Raw genomic sequence first — 25,593 nt, forward strand, 5'->3', positions numbered from 1 at the left:
AAAAAAAAAAAAAAAAAAGAAAAAGAAAAATTCGCTAACAAAACAGTGAGAACACAATGATAAACAGTGAGAAGTTAAAGCGGTTAACAGAAAAGAGAAGAGATACGACGTACTAATTTAATGATAACTGCGCTAATAACTGCGGTCAAACATCGGGGAGAGCAATTGGCGGTGAAGAATTTTCCAAGTGTCCGGGGACTGTGTTTTCTTTGAAGACGTGCATTTCTCCTGTTGTAGAAAAAAGAACGAAAGAAAGAATGAAAGTTGAAGGAAAAGTGGATGCGTGGCTCTGAACCGCTGGATTCCGAATGCTCAATTATGTCTGTACAACCCTTATGATAACAACAATAATAATAATTAATAATAATAATAATAATAATATTAATAATAATAATAATAATAATAATGTTATCTCTCTGCATGTTATTATTCATTGGATAACTTCGTTAATGTAATTATATAATCTTGCGATAGTAGCGAGAGCGATAAATCAATATTAAGAAAATAATGATTGATAGTAAAGAATGAAGAAAAAAAAAAAAAAGATAATCGTTAATTATAGCGATCGTTTACTTCTTAATATCAGAGATCTACGTAAAAGACAGTGGTAGATTAATATCACAATAAGACTACTCAGGCCTCGTTGAAACTGGGGCACATGTTTCATTTTTTCAGGCGTTTCGCCTCTCTCTCTCTCTCTCTCTCTCTCTCTCTCTCTCTCTCTCTCTCTCGCACGCACTCTCTCCTCCCTTTCTCACCGAGGTTTGCCTTGACGTTTCATTATTAATCGGTACGACCCTGTTGTCACGGGGTTTCAGACGACTCAGATTCTATTTATCTTCTTTCTCCCCCCCCCTTTTTTCGTTTAAACTTCCTTGTTTACGTTTTAACCGCGACTCGATACTGGGATATAGTGCTCGTTGAGAAAAGTTTCGTATCGCGCGGTGATCTCGTTGTCAAAAAAACGCATTCACCCTTTCTCTCGCTGTTCTCTACATATCTCTTCGTATACATATAGTATACATATATGTATATATTTATATATATATGTATATATATAGTAACCGTAACATTAATTTGCGCTCGTCGATTGCGAATCGAACGTATTTCCTTACAATCGTTAACTAATTAATCGCGATGAATTATATTATACGATTTTTCCTATGCATCTCGCTTTTTTTAATTTTTTTCTTTTTATTTTTAACACAGGGTAATAACTGTGCGAATGAGAAGCGCGTCGTTCACGTCGATAGGAGATCCCTATCGATCGATGAACAACGCGCCCCCGATGATCGTTATCGCTGGAAGAAGCACGCGCATTGTTACTAAACGTAACCTCTCTCTCTTCCCTCGATTCGCGATTCGCAAAGAAACACATTGTCCCATCGGCTAGAGTAGTAAAATTTCTCGCTCAAACACTTGGAGGATAAAGGGATGAACAAGGGGTCGAAGGAACGAAACTCTACTTTCCGATCGACTTCTAACGATATCGGTGCACGCGCGTTGTTTAACGATATTACCTGAGTGACGTTGGGACTGCTGGGATCAAATTTTTCATTTATTCCTTTTTTCTTCCTCTTTTGAAAGAAAAATTTTCATCGGTCGCGCTTGAAACGAACCGAAACGAACCGAAACAACCGCGTTCTTCGTTTTTTTTTTTTTTCTTTTTTTCTTTTTATAATCAAAAGTCGTGCTGCTCGTTGTTCGCGTCACACGCGCACCTCGTCGTCCCATTTGTTTTGACTTCTTAGCGCCGAGAGACTAGCGAGAGAACGCCAGACTAGTCTTTTGGCGTCGGCAACGATCCGGGGGCCAGATCCACAGCCAGCCAACTCTTGGTGTGCCTCGATGTCGTGTGTGTGTATCGTCCCAATGGTTCGTTTCTCTCACTCTTCGAGCACACCGGATATCGATACTCGCTGCTCGCGAATATTGAGACGATCGTGTCTTCACGAGAGAGTCATCGTCGTCATTTAAACGGATTTATGAACTGTATATTAGTTTGGTCTTAACCGGTCGCACGATCGAGTATGCGTTTGTGTATGTGTACGTGGTTTGCTTTTTATTGTCGTGACCAAATCGATCTTCCAACCTGTTGTTCGCTCTGATTGAGAGAAAAAAAAAAAGAAAAAAAANAAAAAAAAAACAGAAAAAGAAAAAAGAAAGATCAATATACGCCTGTCGTATTCCTTATAATTGTGTATAAAACGATCGTTTTTTTTTTTTTTTTTTCGTATCGTGTGTCATCTCGGTGTAGATCGGAGAGCGAGTGTGCTGTACGATCGCGACACGGTACGACGCGCGTAAGCATGTCATTTAGAAGTGGGTAGCGCAAAACCGATTTCACAATATCGGCGGTAAAAACGTACCGGAATCGTCGAGATTTGGGTCCAGACTCGCGACGATATCGCCGGTCGAGGCGTGCCTCGAGGTAGTGGTCTGCGTGCTACTGGCGAGCGCGTGGCTGCTGGCGCTTCCGTTCAGCTTGCTCTTCACCACGAGGCCAGCGTTGTCGGTGTTCTCGGTCGTGCTGATCCTCTGCACGTACTTACGCCCTTTGCACAGACGGTACATCGCGTACGGAGGATCCTCGACGGTGGTTGCCCGTTGCCTCGGCGCGCTCACCGTCACGCTCACCGTTTGAGCGTGGGCGGACTGCGACGACGTTTCCATGCTCGTTGTGTTCGCGTTCGCGTTCGTGTTCGCGTTCACCGTCGACGCGGCTATCGTCGACGTCGAGGAGCCAACGTGAAAGGAGGACGAGTTCAGCCACTCGTGACGCATCGCCTCGTCGGGGGTCATGCGCTTCTTTGGATCCCACCTGCCGGAAAGAAAGAGGAGTTTACGCTTTCGTTAGAGACGTTTCGAACGGATTAACGGACTTGGATACATCGCGTATTCAGATAACATTCTGTGTCGGTCCTTTAGAACGGAGGAACTTGTCTTTTCTTAATCTTAACTCTCCGACTACTGAACCTCAGCGTCCAGTGCTGGAGTCATTTCTGACTCACACGGATATCCCACTAATATACATATTTAGAGTCGTTCGGATGGCTCACCGATACTGTACAGAGTAACACCCGACTCAAAACTGTGACTCCGGCACAGCAGGCGGAAGGTTTTAACGAAGCAGAATGAATCGGCGCAAGTCCAGCAAATATTCTTTTTCTTGTTCGTCAGTTGTTTAATATTTCTCAAACGATATATTTTTAATCGGAAGAATGATGAAAGAGAAACTTACTCGAGGCATCTGCGAACAAAGTCGACGAAAAGCGCGTCGGTGCAACGGAGAGCCACGGCAAGATTCCTACTACCAGCCCACCTCTTCTTGCCCTTGCTGTTTGTCACGCATCGAGGACTTCCCTTCGGATCTGAAAGCGATCCTTTCGATTTTAACTGTACAATTACCCGATCCCTACCCCGTGTCCCAAACATTCTTCATAATTCATCAACTTTCTCAATGACGTACGACTGATATTCAACGCAAGAATTCTGGTTTCTACTATTCAAGCTTCTACTTACCGAAGAAAAGCCTGCGACGAGTCGCGTGATCGATAATATGTTCCGGCGGGAGGCCGAGAACTTCCATGATGCAAGCGAGCTGTTCGATCTCATCCTCGCCGGGGAATAACGGGCAGCCGGTGTAAAGTTCGGCCAGGATACAGCCTAAACTCCACATATCGATCGGCGTGCCATACGGAAGGCCCAGAATTACCTCTGGACTTCGATAGAACCTCGACTGGAGGTACGTATATACACGCTGGTGGCTGTAACACGATGATCCGAAATCTATCACCTTGATCGAGCTGCTTCCCCGCTGTTTCAAAAGCACGTTCTCCTGCAACGAGCAAGAACGATGGATTAGAGAATGACGTTAGGCACCGGGGGAGAGAGGATCTCTCCGCTCCTATTAACCCCTTGCATTCTTCGCTGTTTACATCACTATTTACTTTCGACGTCAGTCAGTCAGTTCATGAACGCGTCGATTAGTGGCTTAGCTCGTAGCTTTCGCTGACTGAACAAACGGGAAAAAACGCTTTCTTCGGTTTCGCGTAAACGTTCGATCGTAACAGACTGTTTGTGAAAGTAAAAAGGAATTACCTCTGTTTCTCGGGGAGAATGATTGAACACTTACGGGTTTCAGATCGCAGTGGATGATCTTCTCTCGATACAGCAGTTTCAGACAGCTAACTAACGAGTTGGCGAATCGTCGTATTAGGCTCAGGCTAAATCCCTTATAGTTATTCTTTTTGATTAGCTCGTACAAATTCAAACTGCAACGAAAAAACGGAAAAAACGTCGTCCATCAGGGTGTAGAATTATTTCCAGATTTACAGAACCCACGAAAGAGATTTTCGTGGAAGAACGTACAGCGTAAAAATCTTTGCCTCTCTCCTTCTCTCGTCGTACATACTTTCTTATGTACCTTTCACAACGATTTCTACACTTTGCTAGCTTTCGGCGTTAGAACATTATCCGAGAAGGAAAAAAAGAGAAGAGAAGATTAAAGCGAAGAACGAAGTACCTCATTAACTCAAAGGTGATGCACAAATGGTTCCTAAAGTAGAAGTATTCTAGCATGTGTATCACATTGTGCGAAGCGTTCGCCTCCAAGTCTTTCTTCCTCAGGTGTTCCAAGATCTCCACTTCGACGAGCGCCTGGTGATGGAACCTCTTTTTGTTCCTGCAAAAAGCACACACGCGATAGCATGACGCGACGTTTTAATGCCGGGGAAGAAAACCGGATAAACCGCGTGAATGGGAAGCGGACGATAAAGGCGAGCCAGTCATCGCGTCGCGAAACGCGAGATTCGTATGGTAATATAATGTAGAATGATTCACCGAACGGGGAGGAGATCACGTTCAGACCGTTCGCTCACCTGATGATCTTGATGGCGATGTACTGTCCCGTCTTGTGATCCAACGCTCTGATCACTTGCCCGAAGCTTCCTTTCCCGATCACCTCCAGTATCTCGTATCTGAACAGAGAATCATCGATTATTTGCCTTCCTTACGAATTCTCCATTCAACGTTACAAATTTAAAGTTTTTAAAAAAAATGTCCTGTCCTACTGGTTGTCAAGTTCAAAATTTCGCCAGAGTTCTGCCACCAATTTTTATTCTCAGAAACTTTTTGATGATAGACGGTTGAATTTACGAGATTTTCATTAAAAAGAGAAAAAAAAAAAGGAAGGAAAATTGTAAAAGCGAAAGCCATTTCTTCCGTAATTATTAATAAACTGTATTATCTCGGAGAGGACAGTGTTCGTTGAATATCGATTCTTTTCAATCGTGATCGAATGCACAGAAATGCATTTGCACCGTAAAGTCGTAGATTCAGTTTTCTGTGGCTGTGCATTCAATGTTACAAATTTAAAGTTTTTAAAACCTGTTCTACTGGTTGTCAAGTTCAAAATTTCGCCAGAGTTCTGCCACCAATTTTTATTCTCAGAAACTTTTTGATGACAGACGGTTGAATTTACGAGTTTTTCATTAAAAAGAAAAAAAAAAAGGAAGGAAAATTGTAAAAGCGAAATCCATTTCTTCCGTAATTATTAATAAACTGTATTATCTCGGAGAGGACAGTGTTCGTTGAATATCGATTCTTTTCAATCGTGATCGAATGCACAGAAATGCATTTGCACCGTAAAGTCGTAGATTCAGTTTTCTGTGGCTGTGCATTCAACGTTACAAATTTAAAGTTTTTGAAACCTGTCCTACTGGTTGTCAAGTTCAAAATTTCGCCAGAGTTCTGCCACCAATTTTTATTCTGAGAAACTTTTTGATGACAGATGGTTGAATTTATGAGATTTTCATTAAAAAGAAAAAAAAAAAGGAAGGAAAATTGTAAAAGCGAAAGCCATTTCTTCCGCAATTATTAATAAACTGTATTATCTCGGAGAGGATGGTGTTCGTCGAATGATATCAATTCTTTTCAATCGTGATCGAATGCACAGAAATGCACTTTGCACCGTAGAGTCGTAGATTCAGTTTTCTATGGCTGTGCATTCGCTTCTTTCCGAGCAGCGTATCTCGTTTCGCGTCGGATGATTGCTCTTCGATACTCTACTTCCGATTCAAGCAAAAGTAACGAGAGCACGAGAACTGGCGTTCTACGAACGTGACTTTGGAAGACGATATAGTTGCGTCGTCTTAAGCTTTTCTCTTCGCTTTGACATATATCTTGCAATTTAAAACATAAAGATCAAGTGGAAGATTTATTCGTATGGACAGTGACATTCATTTCCTTAATTTCCATATTCGAACGTGAACGTGAGCGAATTTTTGTCGATGAGAAATTCTCAAACGGCCTGATGTTCAATCGAAAGAGAAAATGTTGTTAAAGATTGGAAAGCTGCTTTTTCAAATCTCAGCGCGGTATATCTCGCGATTTGATCAACGAGTACAATGCACAACCAATTAAAATGCTTATTGCTCCTAACAGCGATCGAATCGTGTGGATAGTAATAAACTCGTGAAATCGAGACGCAAGAATGAAACGTCCATTAGGTGTTAAGCGATTAAAATGAAAGTTCCATAGAAGAAACGCACCTGTACGAGATATGATCGTGGAAGACCTTGTTGTAACTACCGTTTTCGTCGTCGTATCCACCGTTTTGGGCTGCACCCTCCTCGCCACGGATCTTATTAGCCGACAGCCCGAGATACCAAATCTCCGAGTACTTTTCGATTTCGGCGCGCTCGAACTCGGTGAGCCTCGAGCCGTAATACTTGAGAGCCTCCGCAGCTGTCATTGGCAATCTTCCAGCTGTATTTTTGTTTTTATAAAACAAATGTAATTTAATTAATATTAATTATTATTTATAATATTAATATATTATATATAATTATTAATATATAATATATAATAAGTATATTAATATATTATATTTATTATATTATATTAATATATAATAAATATATTTATTATAATTTAATTATATAATTTATTTATTATATAACTATATTATTAATTATATAATTTATTATTATTTATAATTATTTCTAGTCTACGATTTATGTTTTGGCGATAAATAATAAAACAACGAATTAATTATTTTAAATCAAGATGTCTTTGCCTTTGTAAGAAAACATCAACAAGATGAATGAAAGTAGACTCATACGATTTGAATTGACAATACTCTTTTAATATTTTTAATGTTGTTTACTGATTATTCAATGTTTTTAATATTGTTAATATTTAATATTTTTTCTCCAGCTGTGAAAAAATATTCCTCCAGAGCTGGTATGCATGAATATTTCTTAACAAGTTTTCCCGAACTTGAATATTTTTCTTTCTCGAGTTTCTTCTAGATGTAAATTAAAGTTTATTTTATTATTTGTTAAAAAAATAAATCGCTCGAAAACCATCGAACAAAATTATAGGTAGCAAAATTAAGTAAAGATACCGGCTTCAGTTCCTATTGGAACCTTTATGGTTCCAGAGCTTATGACACACTAAAAAATTCATTTTTACTTTGACGATTGTTAATATGATTTGACACTTGAAGCTCACTTTCAAGTCGAGAAAGTGCGAATGAAATTTCTTGGAATACAATCGAGTCGGTTTCCATCTTTACTTCTCAAATATAATTTTGTTTTACAAGTAAACACATAAATTTATAATTTGGGGTACCTGAAAAGGAAAATCATACGCAAAACAGTAAAAAAAAAAAAAAAAGAAAAAAAAATGGTGAGATCGTTATAAAAAAGAAAAAAAAATCAATTCACATAAACTGCATGATGCTATATATTCAAGCACACGCTCAATTGACTTTGTCGATAGAATACAAAGAGTGTCACTTGGACACGTCCGTAAGAACAAGAGAGAATCGTTTATTATTCGCCTTCAGGCACCCCGTGGTTAAGTGAAATAGCGCCCATTTCAATTTTATGCAAATACGTAATTGTACGTACGATATACATCGTGAGATGTCGCGTTGATAGGCTCGTGTATCGGCATATTGTTGTGGATGTTGTTGGTCGTGGAGTTGGTTGTATTATTGTTGTCCGATTTGTCCACTCGCGTCGACTTGGGGTGGAAGAACGACAGTAATTTCTGAAACAAAGAATCATAAAATTCGTGAAGATCTCGCTCGTAGCTCTTATAAAATATAGACGATACTTTATTGCACAATACTGCATTACTGTATTATATAATAAATATGTAACTATCGTATGTGTGTTTAAGATGATAGCCAAGCCCTTATTTTTTATCGCCGTTACTCAAAGCGCCGAGATCAAAGAGAAAATATTTTAGAACGTTAAATATTTATCAAGATATGTTTCACGGTGGATTAAAAAAGTGTTGGCAATTTTTGGGCGATATCCTTATGAAAACAAACGATACATTAACAATTTCCAATAGTGAGCTATACAATCATAATACAAGAAATATACAAATTCGAGTGCTTAATCTGCATTTAATGGTGGAATGTTATTAGAACATTTACAAAATATCCTTTTGCAAATTACTGGAATGCTGTTGAGTGATGTGTCAACGTTAGGAAGAGACACTGAAGTCTTTAAGCCATAAAAAATATTTTACATCTGTTCTCTTCATATGGCAGAGCTGCCACAATCTCTTTGATCCTCCAATTTTTATATTGCCTGTATTATTACTGTACAATTCCTCTGTACATTGTATATTGCTACTGTGCACATTATTTTTGAATGTATAGATTCTATTGATATATCATTCGCAAGAGAAAACCAGGTTTTCCCAATACTATTCACTGCGATTAATGTAAAAAGTTAACACGGCAGCGTAATGGCCTGTGGCAATGAATTCATAAAATAAAAATCTCGCGTCAAAATCCCTTTTCTCCACGGCACAATATCCGCTGTGTAATTCATAGTTTGGAACTTTCGTAGCGTAGAGTCAAAACTTTTCCATTATCGCGTTGGAAATACACAAATTCGCGTATTTTCTTTTCTTCTTTTTTTTTTTTTTCGTAGGTTGTTCCATTCGCAACTTTCAAATTTATTTATCCAAGCTGGGACACAAAGAAAGCCGCGTTTTCGTCGCAGTATTTTACAATCACCGAGTTTCTCGAGGGAAAGTGGGGTAACAGGGTGGCTGCCATAAATTCCACCGATAGACATCGTCGACAACGGGAATCACGTCGACGATTATGTTCCCGTGATCGTAATACAATGTTCGCATGCCAACTCGTTTCGTCTCGGGACATTATTCAGCGAAATCGCTTAAAAAAAAAAAAAAAGAAAAAAAGAAAAAAAGAAAAAAAGAAAAAAGAAAACCTTTTCGAAGGAAAATCTAGGTTATCCACGGTCGATACAGAATTCTCTCAGTGAATTATTATTACTCCCTCGGTAAAGAAAATCCAAGGTTTTACATCCACGAAAATAAAATATTCGGTCGACTCGCTCCATTTGAAGTTAAAGACGCGGAAGAAACGCTGCGGACGAAGATAAAATATTCGCTTATTCGAACTAAAAGCAAGAAATAATGTAACACGTACACACTATCATTTGTTGTACAAATTATCATTTAACTTCTAAATTCATGAGCTTACTGGTTGAGCAAGATGGTAACTTGATTAAAATTACTTCTTAATTTGACGCTGAATTTGTTTTTCTTAATTTATCGCTGGAAATACTTCCTTTCATCCACGATAGAAGCGACATTTCAGCACATGTGTATGCAGGATGCGTGAAACGAAATCATTTCCTCCATTCGATTTGGCCCATAAAGCACGCACATACCACAGACTTAACGATCGCTAAATCTCGTATGTGTCACGTAAAAGTGTCACGTAAAGGATAGCTTTTTTCTTCTGCTCGAACGCCATCGATCAACCAATAAACTTCGAATTTCCAAGAAAATGGAGCTAACTAAATCAAGAGAAAGGAAGAGAAAGAAAAATAATAGGGAGAGAAGAAAAAGTGTAAAATTTTCAAAAAATCGATTTTTTTGTTTTTTGTTTTAAATAGTAGTTTGAAGTCTTAGAAATAAGATACAAAAGGTCCTTTAAAACGACTTATTTTGGGGCATAATAATAAATCCGCCACAGATACAGAATAACTGAATTTGTATCACTGTTTACAACTTTAAGCAGTATTATAAAGTGTAAATCGTCCGATTCAAATATTACTTTTGGTGAAACGGGGACTTGGATTCAATTTAGTTGTGAATTGTAAGAACTGTGAGCCGCGATGTATAAGTAAACAAAAGTAAATAAAGGATACATATGAAAAATGACGTTCTGAAACTTTGAACGCGTTTCTCTCGAAACTAGGTTTTTAGAAACGGTGTGCAAGATATCTGGGAATCTAACCAACCGATTACTGTGAAACTTGGTACGTATCTTTAGTGTAACATTTATTAGGGATTGACGATTTCTAATATTTTTTTTAACAATATTGAAAAATATGAACAAAAAACGTAGAAATTTTTGGCATAAATTCGATACATCAAAAGACAAATAGCTGCTATTTTCATAATTTTCACAAAAATGAAAATGTTGGATCGTCGATCCCTAGAGAATATTGTTTACTTGTGAACTTTTCTTGTCTTTTTGTTGCAACTAATCCTGTTTGGCTGAAATCATGCGCATCGTTAGGCAACGTAAAAAAAAGTAAATAATAAGAATTCTCTTTTTTTTTTTTTAATGTTGCTTCTTATAGTTCATAATGTGTTAAAATAAATCACAAAAGCTCGTGTCAACCAAATATGTACTTTTTTTTTTTTTTACTAGCCGTCCAAAGTATACGTAATTTTTAGGTCCCCTTAAGAACTATACGTATTCCTTCCGAAATGCACGATGTTATCGATAATATGCAAATGAAACAAGGGTGTACTCCAATAGAGATTGAGAAGGAGCAGCAAACGAAATGTTGGTCTTTAATGGCAGAAAGAAGGAGCAGGATCTGTGCGAGATAATCTTCCGGAAAAATAGAACGAACAAGCTAGACGGTAGAGAATGTGTCGGATTATTGACCCTGGACAGTAGCTCAACAAGTTTAACGACACCGGGAGAAGCCGAGCCGACAATTATGTCTCCTCTTTCAGCCATTAAAGCGTTTCGTTTGCGAAGCGTCGCCTTTCCGCGTGGCCAAGGGCAGTCACCGGTCGCTTGTGCCGTTTGAATGACAATCAGCCTGTCTTTGTCTCGTTTCTTCTTCGCCGTGGCAACGGCTGAGGCTTGAATTATTGTACCGACAGCCCGTCCATTAATTTTCTTCGCGCGTTCTCCTCGCGGATTTCAGTCGTCGCTCGCGAGTCTCGCGATTTGCATCCGACGATTCTCCTCTCGTATCGCTCTGCTCGAGTTAAGACGCGAGCCGTTTATTTTGAAAGTGGCCCCCGTGTCCATTTTCAAAAAAAAAAAAAAAAAAAAAAAAAAAATATCAAGCTGGTTGTTTTCAATATTTACATCACTACGTTATCCTTTCATTTCCAAGTAAACTGCAGCTAGTATTAATAATTGAAAAATTTAAACTAATTTAAAATCACTAAGATTTTGTGCACGGAAAAATTAGCTGGTTACTTAGTGTGATAGAAATTTTTATTTTGAAAAGTCGCTCAAGTCCCATTTGAAAAGTTTCAAACTGATACGAAGTATATTATACAGTAAAATTTTACGAGATAAGAGCTGTGTTTTTTGTTATTAAAGTAGCAGTCTTCGGTTCAGTTGATAAATAATAATAATTCCATTAATTTTAATATATTATATTATGTTTAACTAACTGGAGAATATGTCACTGCTCATATATATATATATAAAAAAAAAAAAGAATTGCAACAACTTGGAAATGAAATAATATTTAAATCTAAATTCCACAATTTATTTTCTGGCCGAATTTTAGAATAGCTCGTGAAACATATATGTATTCCTAGATACGTGTAACTTTGTTTTCCAAGTAGTACAACTTTTGTTTTTTTTTTTCTTTTTTTGACGAATAATAAATTTAACATCAACTTTTATATATATATATATATATATATATTAATAAATATATCATCTTTTATATATAATTTATTAATAAATATATCAACTATATAATTTATTATATATATATTAATAAATATATCAACTACATAATTTATTATATATATATTAATAAATATATCAACTACATAATTTATTATATATATATATATATATATATTAATGAATATATCAACTTTTACATATAATAATAAATATATCATCAACAAGAGTACTTGCAGATGTTCCCTTCGTTCGAGTATGCCATCCACCGTAACTCACAGCGGTTTGTAAAAACGCGATCGATGGAGACATGCCTGGGAACCGACAGAAACTTCTTCGTTGTCGAAGTTGCTTCGCAAAGGAAACGCACCGGCGAGATATTGTAATCGCGGACAGTTGATTTGTGAGTTTGAAAGATTTGATGGATCGTTGGGATCGTGTTGTCGAGAGTGTTGGCGAGAAACGGAGGTTGAGAATTTGGAGCGATTGGGACTGAGGACTTTGATTTATTGCTCAAGAACCAATATTGTATTAACGTGACATTCTACTCGTGAAATTTCAAGCTCTTGAAACAATATTCATGATGCTATATTTATTATTATAAAATGGATTACAACAGATTTGCAGGTTTATAATTTCTTTTCTTTTTGAGACGAAATTCTTGATTAGAAAAACTATAAAAATATGTGGAGAGTTGATGATTAACTGCATCATTATAAAAGTTTAACGTTCTCTCTACATATATATATATATCGGTTTAGTGAATCCGTTTGTTTCGTAAAATTCGTCCGCCACAAGCAGAATTAGCATTGATTAGGAGGAAGCATTAATTACTTCCGCCCGTACGTGGCAATTATCAAGGCTTTTGCAGCTTATCAGTTACACTGTCAAGTGATATTCCAAACCAACAGAGTATTTTCTTGTCACTGTTATTTATTTCAGACTTGTGCTATAAAAATTCACTTGCTTTTTTTACACAAAGAAGTTAATTTCGCAAATTACTTTCCATCTTTCGTGTACAAACATAACCCCGTCTACAATTAATAATTACCACGTTTCAGTTTTTAAATGAAAGAAAGAAGAAAGAAGTGTTTTTAAATAAATGAAAGGAGAAAGAACACGCTAATCATGCGCGATTAAAATAGCCAGCGTGTTAATTAAAGAAGTGAATATCTATTTTCAGGTGACTATCTAAAAGTAAGGAGCAGAAAAGATCGAAAGTGCATCCATCGCTTTTCATAAATCTTAAGTACATACACGTGGAGTACATTTATGGCAATCTCATCGTTTCATCGATTTAATTACAGAAATGAAGTTCAAATGGAGATTTGATCAACCTGAAGATTATAATGACATCGTGACCAGTAATTGCGCCATAAGTGCAGAAACTTCCTCGATCTAATCACAAGTGTTTGATTAAAAAACATTTATTAAATTTTACATTTATCAAATTATTAAATATTTATTAAATATTTATTAAAATTATTAAATTATTTCACATTTAAATTATTTAATTATTTATTAAATTGTTTTACATTTGATTAAATTTTATTAAAGAACATTCCAATATCTAGGAGAGTATTGGAAAATAAGAAACGGAAAACAAGTTTCTTTGTCCATCAGGGTGTGTCTGTACCTTGCTAACTTCTGTTATTCGCGAGTAGCTCATCGATATATAACGAGCAATCACAGGATCGTGTGTTCAATTGCGACGAGAACTATAGACTGGCAATTAGGTGGAAGTGAAGCGAGCTCGGCTGAAAGATAGATAATATCGAAATATCCTCCCATTTGGCCATTACATCTAGCTTGATACGGAACTCCTCTCGACGAATGAAACATAAATCAAAGCGAAAAGCGAAGTAGATCATCGAGGAAGTTGAAGATCGAGACTTCTGAGGATCTCCTATTCACAGAGGAACAACGAGCAGCTTCTTCTTCTCGTTTACAATGTCGCTCGGTTATAAATAGTCGATAACTCGCGCGTAATTATAGTTATAATTGCACGCGGGCTGCGGATATCGTGTCTGTTATTAAAGCAATGTTAATACCACGTGTCGATGTATGTACGTCAAGCGAGATAATTTTCCATTTAATCGTGTAATTTCAGAGTCTTTACACTGTACGTATGTTGGCCCGATTGATTAGAAAGTGCAGGATAATATTGCACTTCTGTCGAACGCTGTTCACAATGTGGAAGAAGAATTTTTTACTTTCGTTCGGAATTGCAAAATCAATACAATAAATTATATATATATGTATAAAATTTATCGTATTGATTTTATATATAATTATATATGTTATATTATATAATTATCATAAGTTATATATTATAGTAATTATATTATAATATATATATATATAATTTATCGTATTGATATATATATAATTATAATATAATTACTAGAATATATAACTTGTAATTATATATATTTTTATATATAAATTATAATTAAATATATATACAATTTACTTATAGTTATAATTAGTATATAATAACTATATTTAGTTATAGTTATAATAATTATAATTATAATTAGTTTAGTTATAAATTATAAGTTATATATATTATATAGTTAGTTATTATGCTAAATTATATAGTTTAATTATGCTAAATTGTATAGCTAAATTATATAGTTTAGTTATAAATTATAAGTTATATATATATAATAATATATATATAACTATTATTATAGTTATAATTAGTATATAATATTTAGTTATAGTTATAATTATTATATATATAATACATAATAGTTATAATAATAATTATAAGTAAATATAGTTATTATATACTAATTATAACTATAAATAAATAAGGAAATAACTATAAGTAAATTATATATATATATGTATGTTGAAGAAATTCCGAATTTTCTTCTCGAAAGTAGAAATCCGCAAACATATGTATTTTACTTCGTAATTTGCTATAACACAGAATCAAACTTGTTTGGCCACGCAAATAAACATCGATTGAAAGGCAGAAAGTACTCGAGTGAGTTTTCCGTTACATCGAACCAAACGGATCTCTATTTTCAAAGGACAATTTGTTGATGAACCGAGCGTGAATATACGCGTTGAACTCGACAGATTGATTCGCCGCCAATTGATCAAGCCTAACCGACGATTAAGATCGGGCGAACGTTGACATAAATTTCTATTAAAGGGCCGCGGGACCGTGACCTAACCGTCGTCCCAAGAAACACCTCTGTCAAAAAGAAACATATCTCAGGATCTCACAATGGTGCTCTTTATGATTATTTACGACATAGTGCGTAATTTGGTTGGATAGTTTGCTGATCCAACAACGGCTGGGGAGCGTAATTTTTATTTCTGGAGCACGCGAGTTTCTAGCAATTTAAAGGAATTCAAGCAGCTCGATTAGGCTTGTCCACGTTTCCTCGTTTGCGTTTAATAGGAAGTGGCTACTGCTGGTCGTTGGCCTAAGTGATGTTGGTTCAGATAAGTTACGAGTTACGGTTGACCGGTTGAAATTTCTAAATAAAACCATGATGTCTCAACTTTGAGGAATGATTCGGAATTTCAGTGCTCGACTTGAATCTAGAGAGATACGAAATTAACGTATGCACGTATGTGTATATATATATATATATCCGATGCAAAATCCAACTACCCTTCAGCAAGACGCGGCAATCTGTTTCTGTTCGAAATTTTCTCGATAGAAAATTTGAGCGTGCAAAAGAAAAAGAAAAAAATTAAAACAAATTTGAACACATCCGTCCAAAATTCCACAATGTGACAACAAACTTAATTTTTAACCACTTGCGCTGGCAATTGATTACCGACCACAATGAGTAGCCAAAATCGTATACAATAATTCGTCGCTTTCTTTTTGAACTTGTTCTAGAAATTATTGAGAAGTAATAAATTTATTATCTGTTTTACTTAAATATACTCATTTAAGTAAAATAAGAGTGACACACCCTATTTTGTTTTTACCTAAACATACTCATGTAAATAAAATAAGAATGACACCTATTTGGTATGTTTTCACTTAAACATACTCATTTAAGTAAAATAGGAGAGACACCTATTTTGTTTTACTTAAATATACTTAAAACTGAGAAAATATTGCAATTTTGGAGCAAAAAAATTCTCGACGTAGCACGTCATTCCAGCGCAAGAGGTTATAATCGCGTGATTCGACGAAACAGACGCATTCGGCGGCCAGTCTCAGTTTTGAATTGAAATCGGGGGGAAAAAAATCTGGAAGAAATTCCAGGCTGTGAATATTGTGTTTCACCGATCGGGGGCGATATTGCACAAAGAAAAACGGCCGACACCGAAACTTGCGTTTCACAACTTACGCCTCGCTCGATCGACCTCGCGTAATGAAAAATTATTATTCGGTCAGCGCGGACTCGCATGACTCGCGTCGCTGCATCGGTATAAATAAAAAGACCGGGCCAACCGTGGAATAACCGGGAGACGAACGCTTCTCTCTCCTGGTTCGTCGCGCGTATAAATTGTAATCGTGCGCTCTTCCCTTTACCCTCTTTTTCTTTTTTATTCTCCTCTCGTTTTCTCCTCTCTCCGGTGTCCGGACCTTTGCCAGCCGGCAGGGCAAACCGACCGTTCGAAAAGCATAAATAAAAATAAAACGCGAAGATTCACGGGCGGCCAGCCGACACTGCAAGCCAAATCCTCTGCAAGCTTCACTCTCGACACTCAAAAATTGAAGTATCGAGCGGGGAACCTTGTTTTCCACCGAACAAGAGGAACTTGGTTCGATCTTGGTTCCGAAACTTTAAATAGATCTTCGGGATGTTCGAGTATTCGAGAAACTTTTTTTGGGGGGGAGGGGGCGAGAGAGAGGTTCTTTGTTCTGGTAGCCACTCTGAAGAAAATTCTTCTCGGATGTTCGTTCGATCTACGAAAAGTAAGTTTCGAAAATTTACAGAACATCCAACATCAAGCTATATACGATACATACGATCGTTTGTAAGGTATAGTTCGTTGTGATCACATTTAATTACAAGATACAGAAAGAAGGATGTGAAATGAGGACGCAGACGACGTTTGAGTTCTTCAATGAAATTCGAAATAAATGCACACACTCGTCGAGCAGAAAGAATTTTAGAATTCATTTGAACAGCAGCGATTAACCCGAGCTTTTCATCGACAATGAGAGGAGAGACCAGCCAAATGGTAACAGAAGGAATCGCGGGGGAAGAAAAGATAGCAAGATACGCGTTCGCAAGAGGCGGATTTTTCCCAAGGACGATAGAACGTTCCAAGTCGCCAACGGATGCCGGTGTGTGCTGCCTCGATTCTTCGAGAGAGATAGGCAATACTTAGTTACATACGTACAATAATTCCCTATAGCCGAGTTATGCATGCGGTTTACCTTGTGACATCTCTTGGCTGCAGCCACGCGCCTTTCTAATGCGATACCTCGAGCGCGACGCAACTCCTTCGACCTATCACCTACGGGGTGTTCCAAACGTAACTTTTACCATTTCTCTATTCTCTGTGATCATTCACGAGCACCGGCGCTCACTACAATGTGTGCGCGCGCATGTGAAAATTTGCGTAACTTCTTCGAGCTTGAGAATCTAATCTCTAAGATATTTAAATTAATCTAAGATATTTTTGAACTCAGAAATTTAGACATATTTGAACTCGGAGAACTATTGTTATATGATAATTGCGGATTAGTTCTTAATTGAAAAATTTTAGCGATTGTAAATCTAAAGTTTCTAAATTCCCTGAACTTGAAAATCTAACTTTTTTTTATCATTATTTGAACTCGGAGAACTATTGTTATATGATAATTGCAGATTAGTTCTTAATTGAAAATTTTTGGTGATTGTAAATCTAAAGTTTCTAAATTCTTCGAGCTTGAGACTAATTTTTTTTATCATTATCTCTTTATTCAGAAAGATATCATTCCCTTGTTCAGAACTCAGAAGTTTAGACATATTTGATTTCTACTTGAAAATTGTTATATGATAATTGCGGATTACTTTTTAATTGAAAAATTTCAACGATTATAAATCTGAAACTCTGATAGGAATATATTCAATTTCTTTTTTCTTCTTCTAAAGATTGTTTGTTATTAGATAGTTGCTAACTAATATATAAAATTACGTGAAAATACTTCATCAATCTACCTTAACGCTCTCTCTTTTCTAACGAATTTACCAGTGGCGTTAATCCCACAGTTAATAGACGATATACTCCATAAATTCCACTTTCACGAATTACAGTTTATAGCTCGTGCTATATTCTAAATTATAGGTAACGAGCGAAATTCGAGTTTATAAATTCTCTTCGATACAATCCAGAGGAGGGAAAAAGTCTTCGTCTATCTTCTAACTTCTGGTAAAAGTACGCCAACGCAAGGCATCCTGGACCGTGTACGTGTGCAAGATTAATATATTCAGACGTCCTTTTACGCACGTCGATAAATGAAATACGGAAATTTTCGTATAGGGAAAAATTCAAGGAAGGAAACACCATGAAGCTTAAACGTTACAAACTTTCGTTTTGAGACGAACGCTCGTACCATAAAACACTTCGTCGTGGGATCTTTCACGGTCCAAATACAGGCTGTAAACCATCGTTGAACTTCCACGTACTTCGCTACGAAGTTTGCTAATTATGGAATTATTCCGAGATGTGAATCGCGTGGTCGTTTAGAACCACGTAAGTGGCTTTCATCCTTGTTTCCGTGCAACACATTTGCGAAATTTTCTTCGTTTTACTTCTGTAAACGAAGCGGTCGAAAGCGAGATGTCTTGGCGAATATTTTGTAAATATGTTCTGCACAGATAATCTTGCAATCAGCGTTAAAATAATTGCTTTGCCCGTTCAGAGGTTCGAAGAATACAAGTTTATACACGAGGATATAAGAGTATAAAAGTAATTTATGCTCCTGATTGAAGTAGTATTGAACTACTGAAAATCCCTGGCAAGAAGCGTTCAAGCACAAGAATTTAAAAAACTGAAATTGAAATCTTTTGCACGAAAGACTTCGATGTTTTTTTAATACTTTCAAATACTCGATCGAACAATTTTTCATCAGAGATAGTACTTTTTGGGACTTTTGATAATTTTAAACAAAGGTTAACACGTCATCATACGCAATTTCAACTCGACCTGTACTTCTGACAACTACGACACAAAGAGAAACTCGACAAAAAAACGCTTTATATACGTTGTTTATCTAAAAGATAGATAGATTCATGGATCCAATGTTAAGTTAACAATCCATCTCGTGAAAGTGAAAGAGCAAAACTCTTTGGTGGAAAATGTTACTTGTGGAACACCGGATAGATGCGTGTACCCACGTAGTTACGTGGGATTGGAGACACGTGGGCGTGCAAGGTATCTCGGAAGCGCATTAGAAACGTCACCAAGCTGGGAACAGGGGGCTCATTAACCTGCGTGTGCCGCACACTTGGCCAGGTGGGACGGCTGGCGGTAATTATAAAAGTAACACGGTAACACGTGTGATATCGTCGTGATCCGCCATATATACTCTGTTGGACCAACCCTATCGTGTTTTCATCCGGTGAACTTTCGTTGCTTGTGTAACACCGTACGTTTTCACAGAAAACGTTACGTGAATTATTAATACTTACAAGGATTCTTCGTTAAAAAAAAAAAAAAAGAACAAAAACAAATGTAACGTGTCAAGTTATTACGTAAAATTGAAAATAACTTGTGTTCGAGAGAGATTTGATCGACAGCTCTCAATTAATATTAATTGTTAATTAATGTTCTCCTAAGTACGATTTCACGACTATAACTTTCTGTTCTCTTTCATATTTAATGAATATACGATATTGCTCAACATACATTTGGAAGTATATAAATTATACATGATTTCCTGTAGCCCTAACAATTTGAAAAAAAAAAATTAAACAATCATAGTTGCTTTTGTTATTCTTTATCAAAGATGTGACATTTAATGTGTAATTATTAATCAACTTATATATATATATATTTGGAAGCATTGCATTGCAGATAAATTCGATAGCTTTAAAATTAATTTTACGAAAAGCATCTGCACGGCATAGCAAAACTTTCAAATATTAACAAACGAGGCAAACGAACAGACTTCATCCATAACGAACGCGTTTTACATTTTCCTCCTCTTCCTCCTCCTCCTCCTCCTCCTCCTCCCCGGTTTCCGGGAATATTCCCCTGGCAATTTCGCAGACAATCCGCGCTCCTACAACTTTAAAACGCTTTCAAAATTCTTCGCGCGGCGCGCGGCATTTTTTTTTTTTTTCAGCGCGCCGCCACGCTCCGAGGAGGTTCGCGTTAATTTAATTTCCTTGCCCGACTTGCTCGCGAATCAAAATTGCATTATTCATAACTCGACTGGCGCCCGTAACGTTGACGTAACGACGTTCACGGAACTACGCTCCCCTAGGTAATCGTCCGAGTGGTCGAGCCTCAACTTCCAAGCCAAGGAACTCCACCAGCGCAGCGATCGGCGCTAATCAATTTTCAGCGGTGCCTCTTTGCGCGCGGCATTACTTTTTCTCCTTCTTTACAGAGGTGAACTGCTTCGAATTGGAAGCGAAAAGTCGGAGCAGTTGTCGGGATTTATTGTCTCGAGAAGTGAAAGATGAACGAGAAGGATGAGTTATTACGTATCCGCGTAATATTTCGTTGTTCTGGAGATTCTCCTTTGTACGGTGGATTTTTAACCCCTTGCGCTGGCAACTGATCCGCGGACCATAACGAGCGACCGAACCGTATACAATAATTCGTCGCTTTCTTTTTCTTTTCAACTCGTCGGTATATCACTGGATAGAAATTATAAGTTGTAAATTAAAATTTATTATAAGTTATATACAAATTAAATTGTAAGTTATAAATTAAAAAGTAATAAACTTGTCATTTTGTCAAAATTGAGAAAATCTTGCAATTTGGAACAAAAAATTCTCGACGTGCGTGGCGCGTCATTCCAGCGCAAGAGGTTAACCACTTGCGTTGGCAACTGATTGCGGACCATAACGAGCGACCGAACCGTACACAGTAATTCGTCGCTTTCTTTTTCTTTTCAACTCATCGGTATATCACTGGATAAAAATTATAAGTTATAAATTAAAATTTATTATAAGTTATATACAAATTAAATTATAAGTTATAAATTAAAAAGTAATAAACTTGTCATTTTGTCAAAATTGAGAAAATCTTGCAATTTGGGACCAAAAATTCTCGACGTGCGTGGCGCGTCATTCCAGCACATGAGATTAACCACTTGTGCTGGCAACTGATTGCGGACCATAACGAGCGACCGAACCGTATAAATATATAAATATATATAAAAACCGTAATAATTCGTCGCTTTTTCTTTCTTTTGAACTCGTCGGTATGATATCACTGGACAGAAATTATTAAAAAGTAATAAACCTATCATTTGTTTCGCCTGGATTACATTCAAATATACTTAAAACTGAGAAAATGTTGCAATTTGGGACCAAAAATTCTCGACGTGCGTGGCACGTTATTACAGCGCAAGAGGTTAACGACTTTAAACGAAGAAGTCCCGAGACTTTCGTGGCCAGATTTCACAGTTATATTCGAGGGATGTTATTATAAAAGTGTACTACATTTTTAGTATCGCAGAATTTTTTTTTTTTTCGTAAGTACCTTCTAGTCTCATTTAATTTTCTAAAAGATAACGACGAAGGCTCGCCCAGAAGGTCACCACGGGGCGAAGCACGCAGGTACAACGAAAATACCAGACATTCTGGGGCATCTGCACGCACGCGGCATGCTATAGAGCATGAAGTCTCGTTAGCAAAAGCGTTAAAATTAAGCCGGGGCGATTGGGCGACGAACTCGAGGTAACTTCGGGTTAACTTGAAAATAAAGCAGCAAATGGGCCAGAAAAGGATCGCGGCTTTATTCGGCCAGACGCTGGGCAAATGGCAGAATTATTTAAACCGGAGTACGTAAAATGCGATCGGGAACGTCGGTCGTAGTTTGGCCGTGTATCAATTCAACGCCAGCCTGATTTATCGCGCCGAAGCGTCAGTTAGAGCCATTAAAATCTCGAGGACGCTTGTTTTAAGAACAGCTCGCCACCTTTCTCCTTCTTCTTCCAACTTTGAACTTTGTTATCAATTGTGATTGTCGAATTTCTTCGAACTGAGTTTAACTCATCTTAATCAGCTGACTTTCTCCCCGAGCTATGAAAAGGCTCTAAATATTCCATGTTTGTAACGACAAATATGACATATAATCGTCGGCAAAAAATCGAAAATTTCAGAAGAGCCTTGCCAACGCAAACATTAATTTCTTTCTTCGTACGGTTCGTAAGTTAATAAGAAAGTAACTTAAAATCAAAGTAGAACTTCTTCATTTCTAGTCGCACTTTATTCCTATTTGCACACTACGTGCTAAGATGACCTTATTCGACGCTGTTTCGTTTAACACTTTGTCTCGAAGATGTTACTCGAAGAACATATCTTGAACGTTGATTGAAGTATTACTGTATTTAAGATGTAAAAGCTCAATTTCGACAATTTTTAGAAGAACCACAGGTGGCTGTTGAGATTTAACCCTGGACCTATCAAAATAGTCAAAATCACCGACACTTACAATTTTTCTTATAAATTTTATAGGTGTAAAGCAATATGTATTTTTAGAGATTTAACTGATTTTTCGTAAAATGTTTCAAATAAAAGTTTCCATGAAAAATTACATTATTCTTATTGTAACAAAAGCTTTCGATGAAAATTTTATGCTTCAATCATTGGTAGTTCTAGTGTTAATTAACATTTACGGTAGCGTAATTCGCGAACGTCACGATTAATTCAATGGTCTAAGCCTGATCGGTGAAAGAGTGTGTAATTGTCAATTACACGGCAGAGTCTTTAATGGCGGCAGAAGGATGAGCTCGGCTTCGATCGAAACGGGAGCTTCATTTCACACCGAGTTATCGATATTTGATTCAACGCGTTTCATCAAGTCGCCAACGCCTGGTGTATCGTAATTGAAAGGAAATATTCCGTGTGATGAGTTTGCGGCCGATAGAAAGCGCGGCCGCCTGGTTCAATGAGGAAATAGTTACGGCCGAAGTGTTCCACGCACTGCTTGGTGCGTGACCATTAGAAAAATAGTGCGAAATTACTCTCAAATAATAATGCACGTTTTTGAGAACGATTCTTCTTTTTCCTCGCATTATCCTGCGCTTCGTGAATTAACTGCTGATTCCGCGACCTCCGTTCCAACGATGGATGCGTGATATAACGGTATAACATCGGTCCAAAAATATGTACGTATGTGTTTCCTGTTTGTACCAGACTGAGGTGAGAATACTGGTTTTGCTGGAAATTCCTCGAACCAGGGGAAAATCATTTAACAATTTATGTACAATTGCAGAGGTCTCGTAGAGCTTCGCCATTAACGACTGGTTACTGATGAATCTGTAATGTGCAACGAATGAAAAAATATTCCCCAGAGAAACTTCGCAGCCGATTTCGAATTTCTTAGTTGATAAAAGAAAACTGACACATACGATGGCTTTCTATTTAATTTTTCGCTACAAATTATCGCTAATACATTATCTTACGAAAATTAACGATTGGTTAGATTTAGGTTAGGTTACTGATGGATCTGTAATGTACAACGAATGAAAAAATATGCTCCAGGAAAGTTTTACAGCCGATTTCAAATTTTTTAGTTGATAAAAAAAAGGAAATGTCTTTTTATTTAATTCTTCGCTATAAAAAGAATTTCGCACGATAATTGCACGAAAATTTATATTCTGTTACGAAATTAACGATTGATTAGGTTTAGGTTAGGATGAATCTATAATATGCAACGAATGAAAAAAATATTCTCCAGAAAAGTTTTACAGCCGATTTCGAATTTTTTAGTTGATAAAAAAAAGAAAATGTCTTTTTATTTAATTTTTCGCTATAAAAAGAATTTCGCTTGCACGAAAATTTATATTCTGTTACGAAATTAACGATTGATTAGGTTTGGGTTAGGATGAATCTATAATATGCAACGAATGAAAAAAATATTCTCCAGAAAAGTTTTACAGCCGATTTCAAATTTTTTAGTTGATAAAAAAAAAAGGGAAATGTCTTTTTATTTAATTCTCCGCTATAAAAAGAATTTCGCTTGCACGAAAATTTATATTCTGTTACGAAATTAACGATTGATTAGGTTTGGGTTAGGATGAATCTGTAATATGCAACGAATGAAAAAAATATTCTCCAGAAAAATTTTACAGCCGATTTCAAATTTCTCAGTTGTCACGATAAAAGAAAACCGAATACCAAAATACCTTTCCTGAATTCTTCGCCATAAAAAAAATTTTCGCTTGCACTAAAATTTATGTTATATTACGAAATTTCATTTCTTGTCACGAGTCCGAATATATTCGTCGAACAACTCCTTTCTCGTCCCGATCGTGGGAGGAAATACAAGATTATTGGACGCAACGTGCGTCTAATAATGGCGACAGGTTGCGCAAAATGCGAATCGATTTCCGTTGTCCGAAGGATGAGACCCAGGAAAAGGTAACTTTCGATTGCCGCGAGAGTCGAGATACGAACAAGCCTAATACATGCACGATCGCTTTCTGCCTTTGTGGCTCCGCAAAACTGGGTCAATGATAACGTTTGAACTTTGATACCGAATGATCCCGTTTCCATCGGTATCGTGCACCTTTTACCAATCGGAACGAAGGGAAAATTCCACGAGACCCATCGATCCTCGTCTTTTTCGACCACGTCGGTCGTTGACGAAATGGGTCCTCGATTGATTTTCACGCTCGATACAGTCGACTTTTGTCTATTCCTTTTGTCCGTTCTGGAAACCGATTTTTTTGAAAGTCGTTCGCTCGACTTCTGTGAAATTGGTCACAATCTAGATTAAATCTGTCAGTGACCCGTGATGCTAGAATGCACATAAATACATCCATAAAATTTTCAACGTTGTAATAAACTGTTAAACTTTTAGCACTGTAACTTGATGCTATTATTTTCGATAAGTTATATATTGAATTACTTCCTTGGCGATTGAAAGTTAAACAGTACATAAACTGTCCACGTGGAAGGCTTGTGGCTTTAATTAACTTATTTCAAAAATAGAAGGAATCGTGATAAGAGAAGAGAGCGAACAGATACAACCGATCGTGCAACGTGTGTTAACCCTCGGTTAGCCGACTTAAATGAGCAACGCGACGAGCCGACACCGGGTCACTTTTGACCTATAGCTGAATTTTTGCCATACTTGCTTTGCACCTAACTTTTTGGTACAACCTAATAATGTTTATATTACTTTTATAAAATGTTACAGCCAAAATTTCCAGAAATATCTGTCTTTGAAATGATTTGCTTCTTCGCTACGCTCAAGATCTGGGTCAATGGTGACCCGGTGTCGGCTACGCGATGGTTAACACATTGCACTCGGCGCATTCAACCTGCACTCAACAGGGAAACTTTGTACAATAAATATACGCACTTCTTTAACTCACATTGATAAAATATTCCTAAATATTACTACATATTCTTTATAGTAATAATCAAGAATCTATTTATTGTATATTTTAGATTTCAATTATTACTTATTTTATATTTATATTAACACATTGAGGACGGTATGCTCTGATCAAACATATAGCCTGTATTTTCTCGTAT

At 36.8% G+C, this 25,593-nt stretch overlaps 1 protein-coding gene across 5 annotated transcripts in view; it reads right to left on the bottom strand.

The window, feature by feature from the left end:
- LOC122532455 (probable serine/threonine-protein kinase dyrk2) overlaps window positions 1-25,593 on the bottom strand; it is a 307,330-nt gene that overhangs the window by 4,262 nt on the left and 277,475 nt on the right. For 2 of the 5 annotated variants that reach the window (XM_043661233.1, XM_043661266.1), the window contains 9 exons: window positions 7,917-8,058; window positions 6,552-6,771; window positions 4,881-4,979; window positions 4,526-4,684; window positions 4,136-4,274; window positions 3,523-3,838; window positions 3,242-3,371; window positions 2,370-2,821; window positions 409-2,104 (listed from right to left, as the gene is read on the bottom strand). In XM_043661233.1, coding sequence (XP_043517168.1) covers window positions 1,998-2,104; window positions 2,370-2,821; window positions 3,242-3,371; window positions 3,523-3,838; window positions 4,136-4,274; window positions 4,526-4,684; window positions 4,881-4,979; window positions 6,552-6,771; window positions 7,917-8,058 — 1,764 coding nt within the window. In that variant the 3' untranslated portion in view covers window positions 409-1,997. Of the gene's footprint in view, window positions 1-408; window positions 2,105-2,369; window positions 2,822-3,241; window positions 3,372-3,522; window positions 3,839-4,135; window positions 4,275-4,525; window positions 4,685-4,880; window positions 4,980-6,551; window positions 6,772-7,916; window positions 8,059-25,593 lie in introns of those variants that run through there. The other 3 variants (XM_043661242.1, XM_043661252.1, XM_043661258.1) reach the window with 3 other exon arrangements.

The sequence above is a fragment of the Frieseomelitta varia genome, unplaced genomic scaffold, assembly GCF_011392965.1.
Source record: "Frieseomelitta varia isolate USP_RPSP 00005682 unplaced genomic scaffold, Fvar_1.2 scaffold_140, whole genome shotgun sequence".
Taxonomy (NCBI): Eukaryota; Metazoa; Arthropoda; class Insecta; order Hymenoptera; family Apidae; genus Frieseomelitta; species Frieseomelitta varia.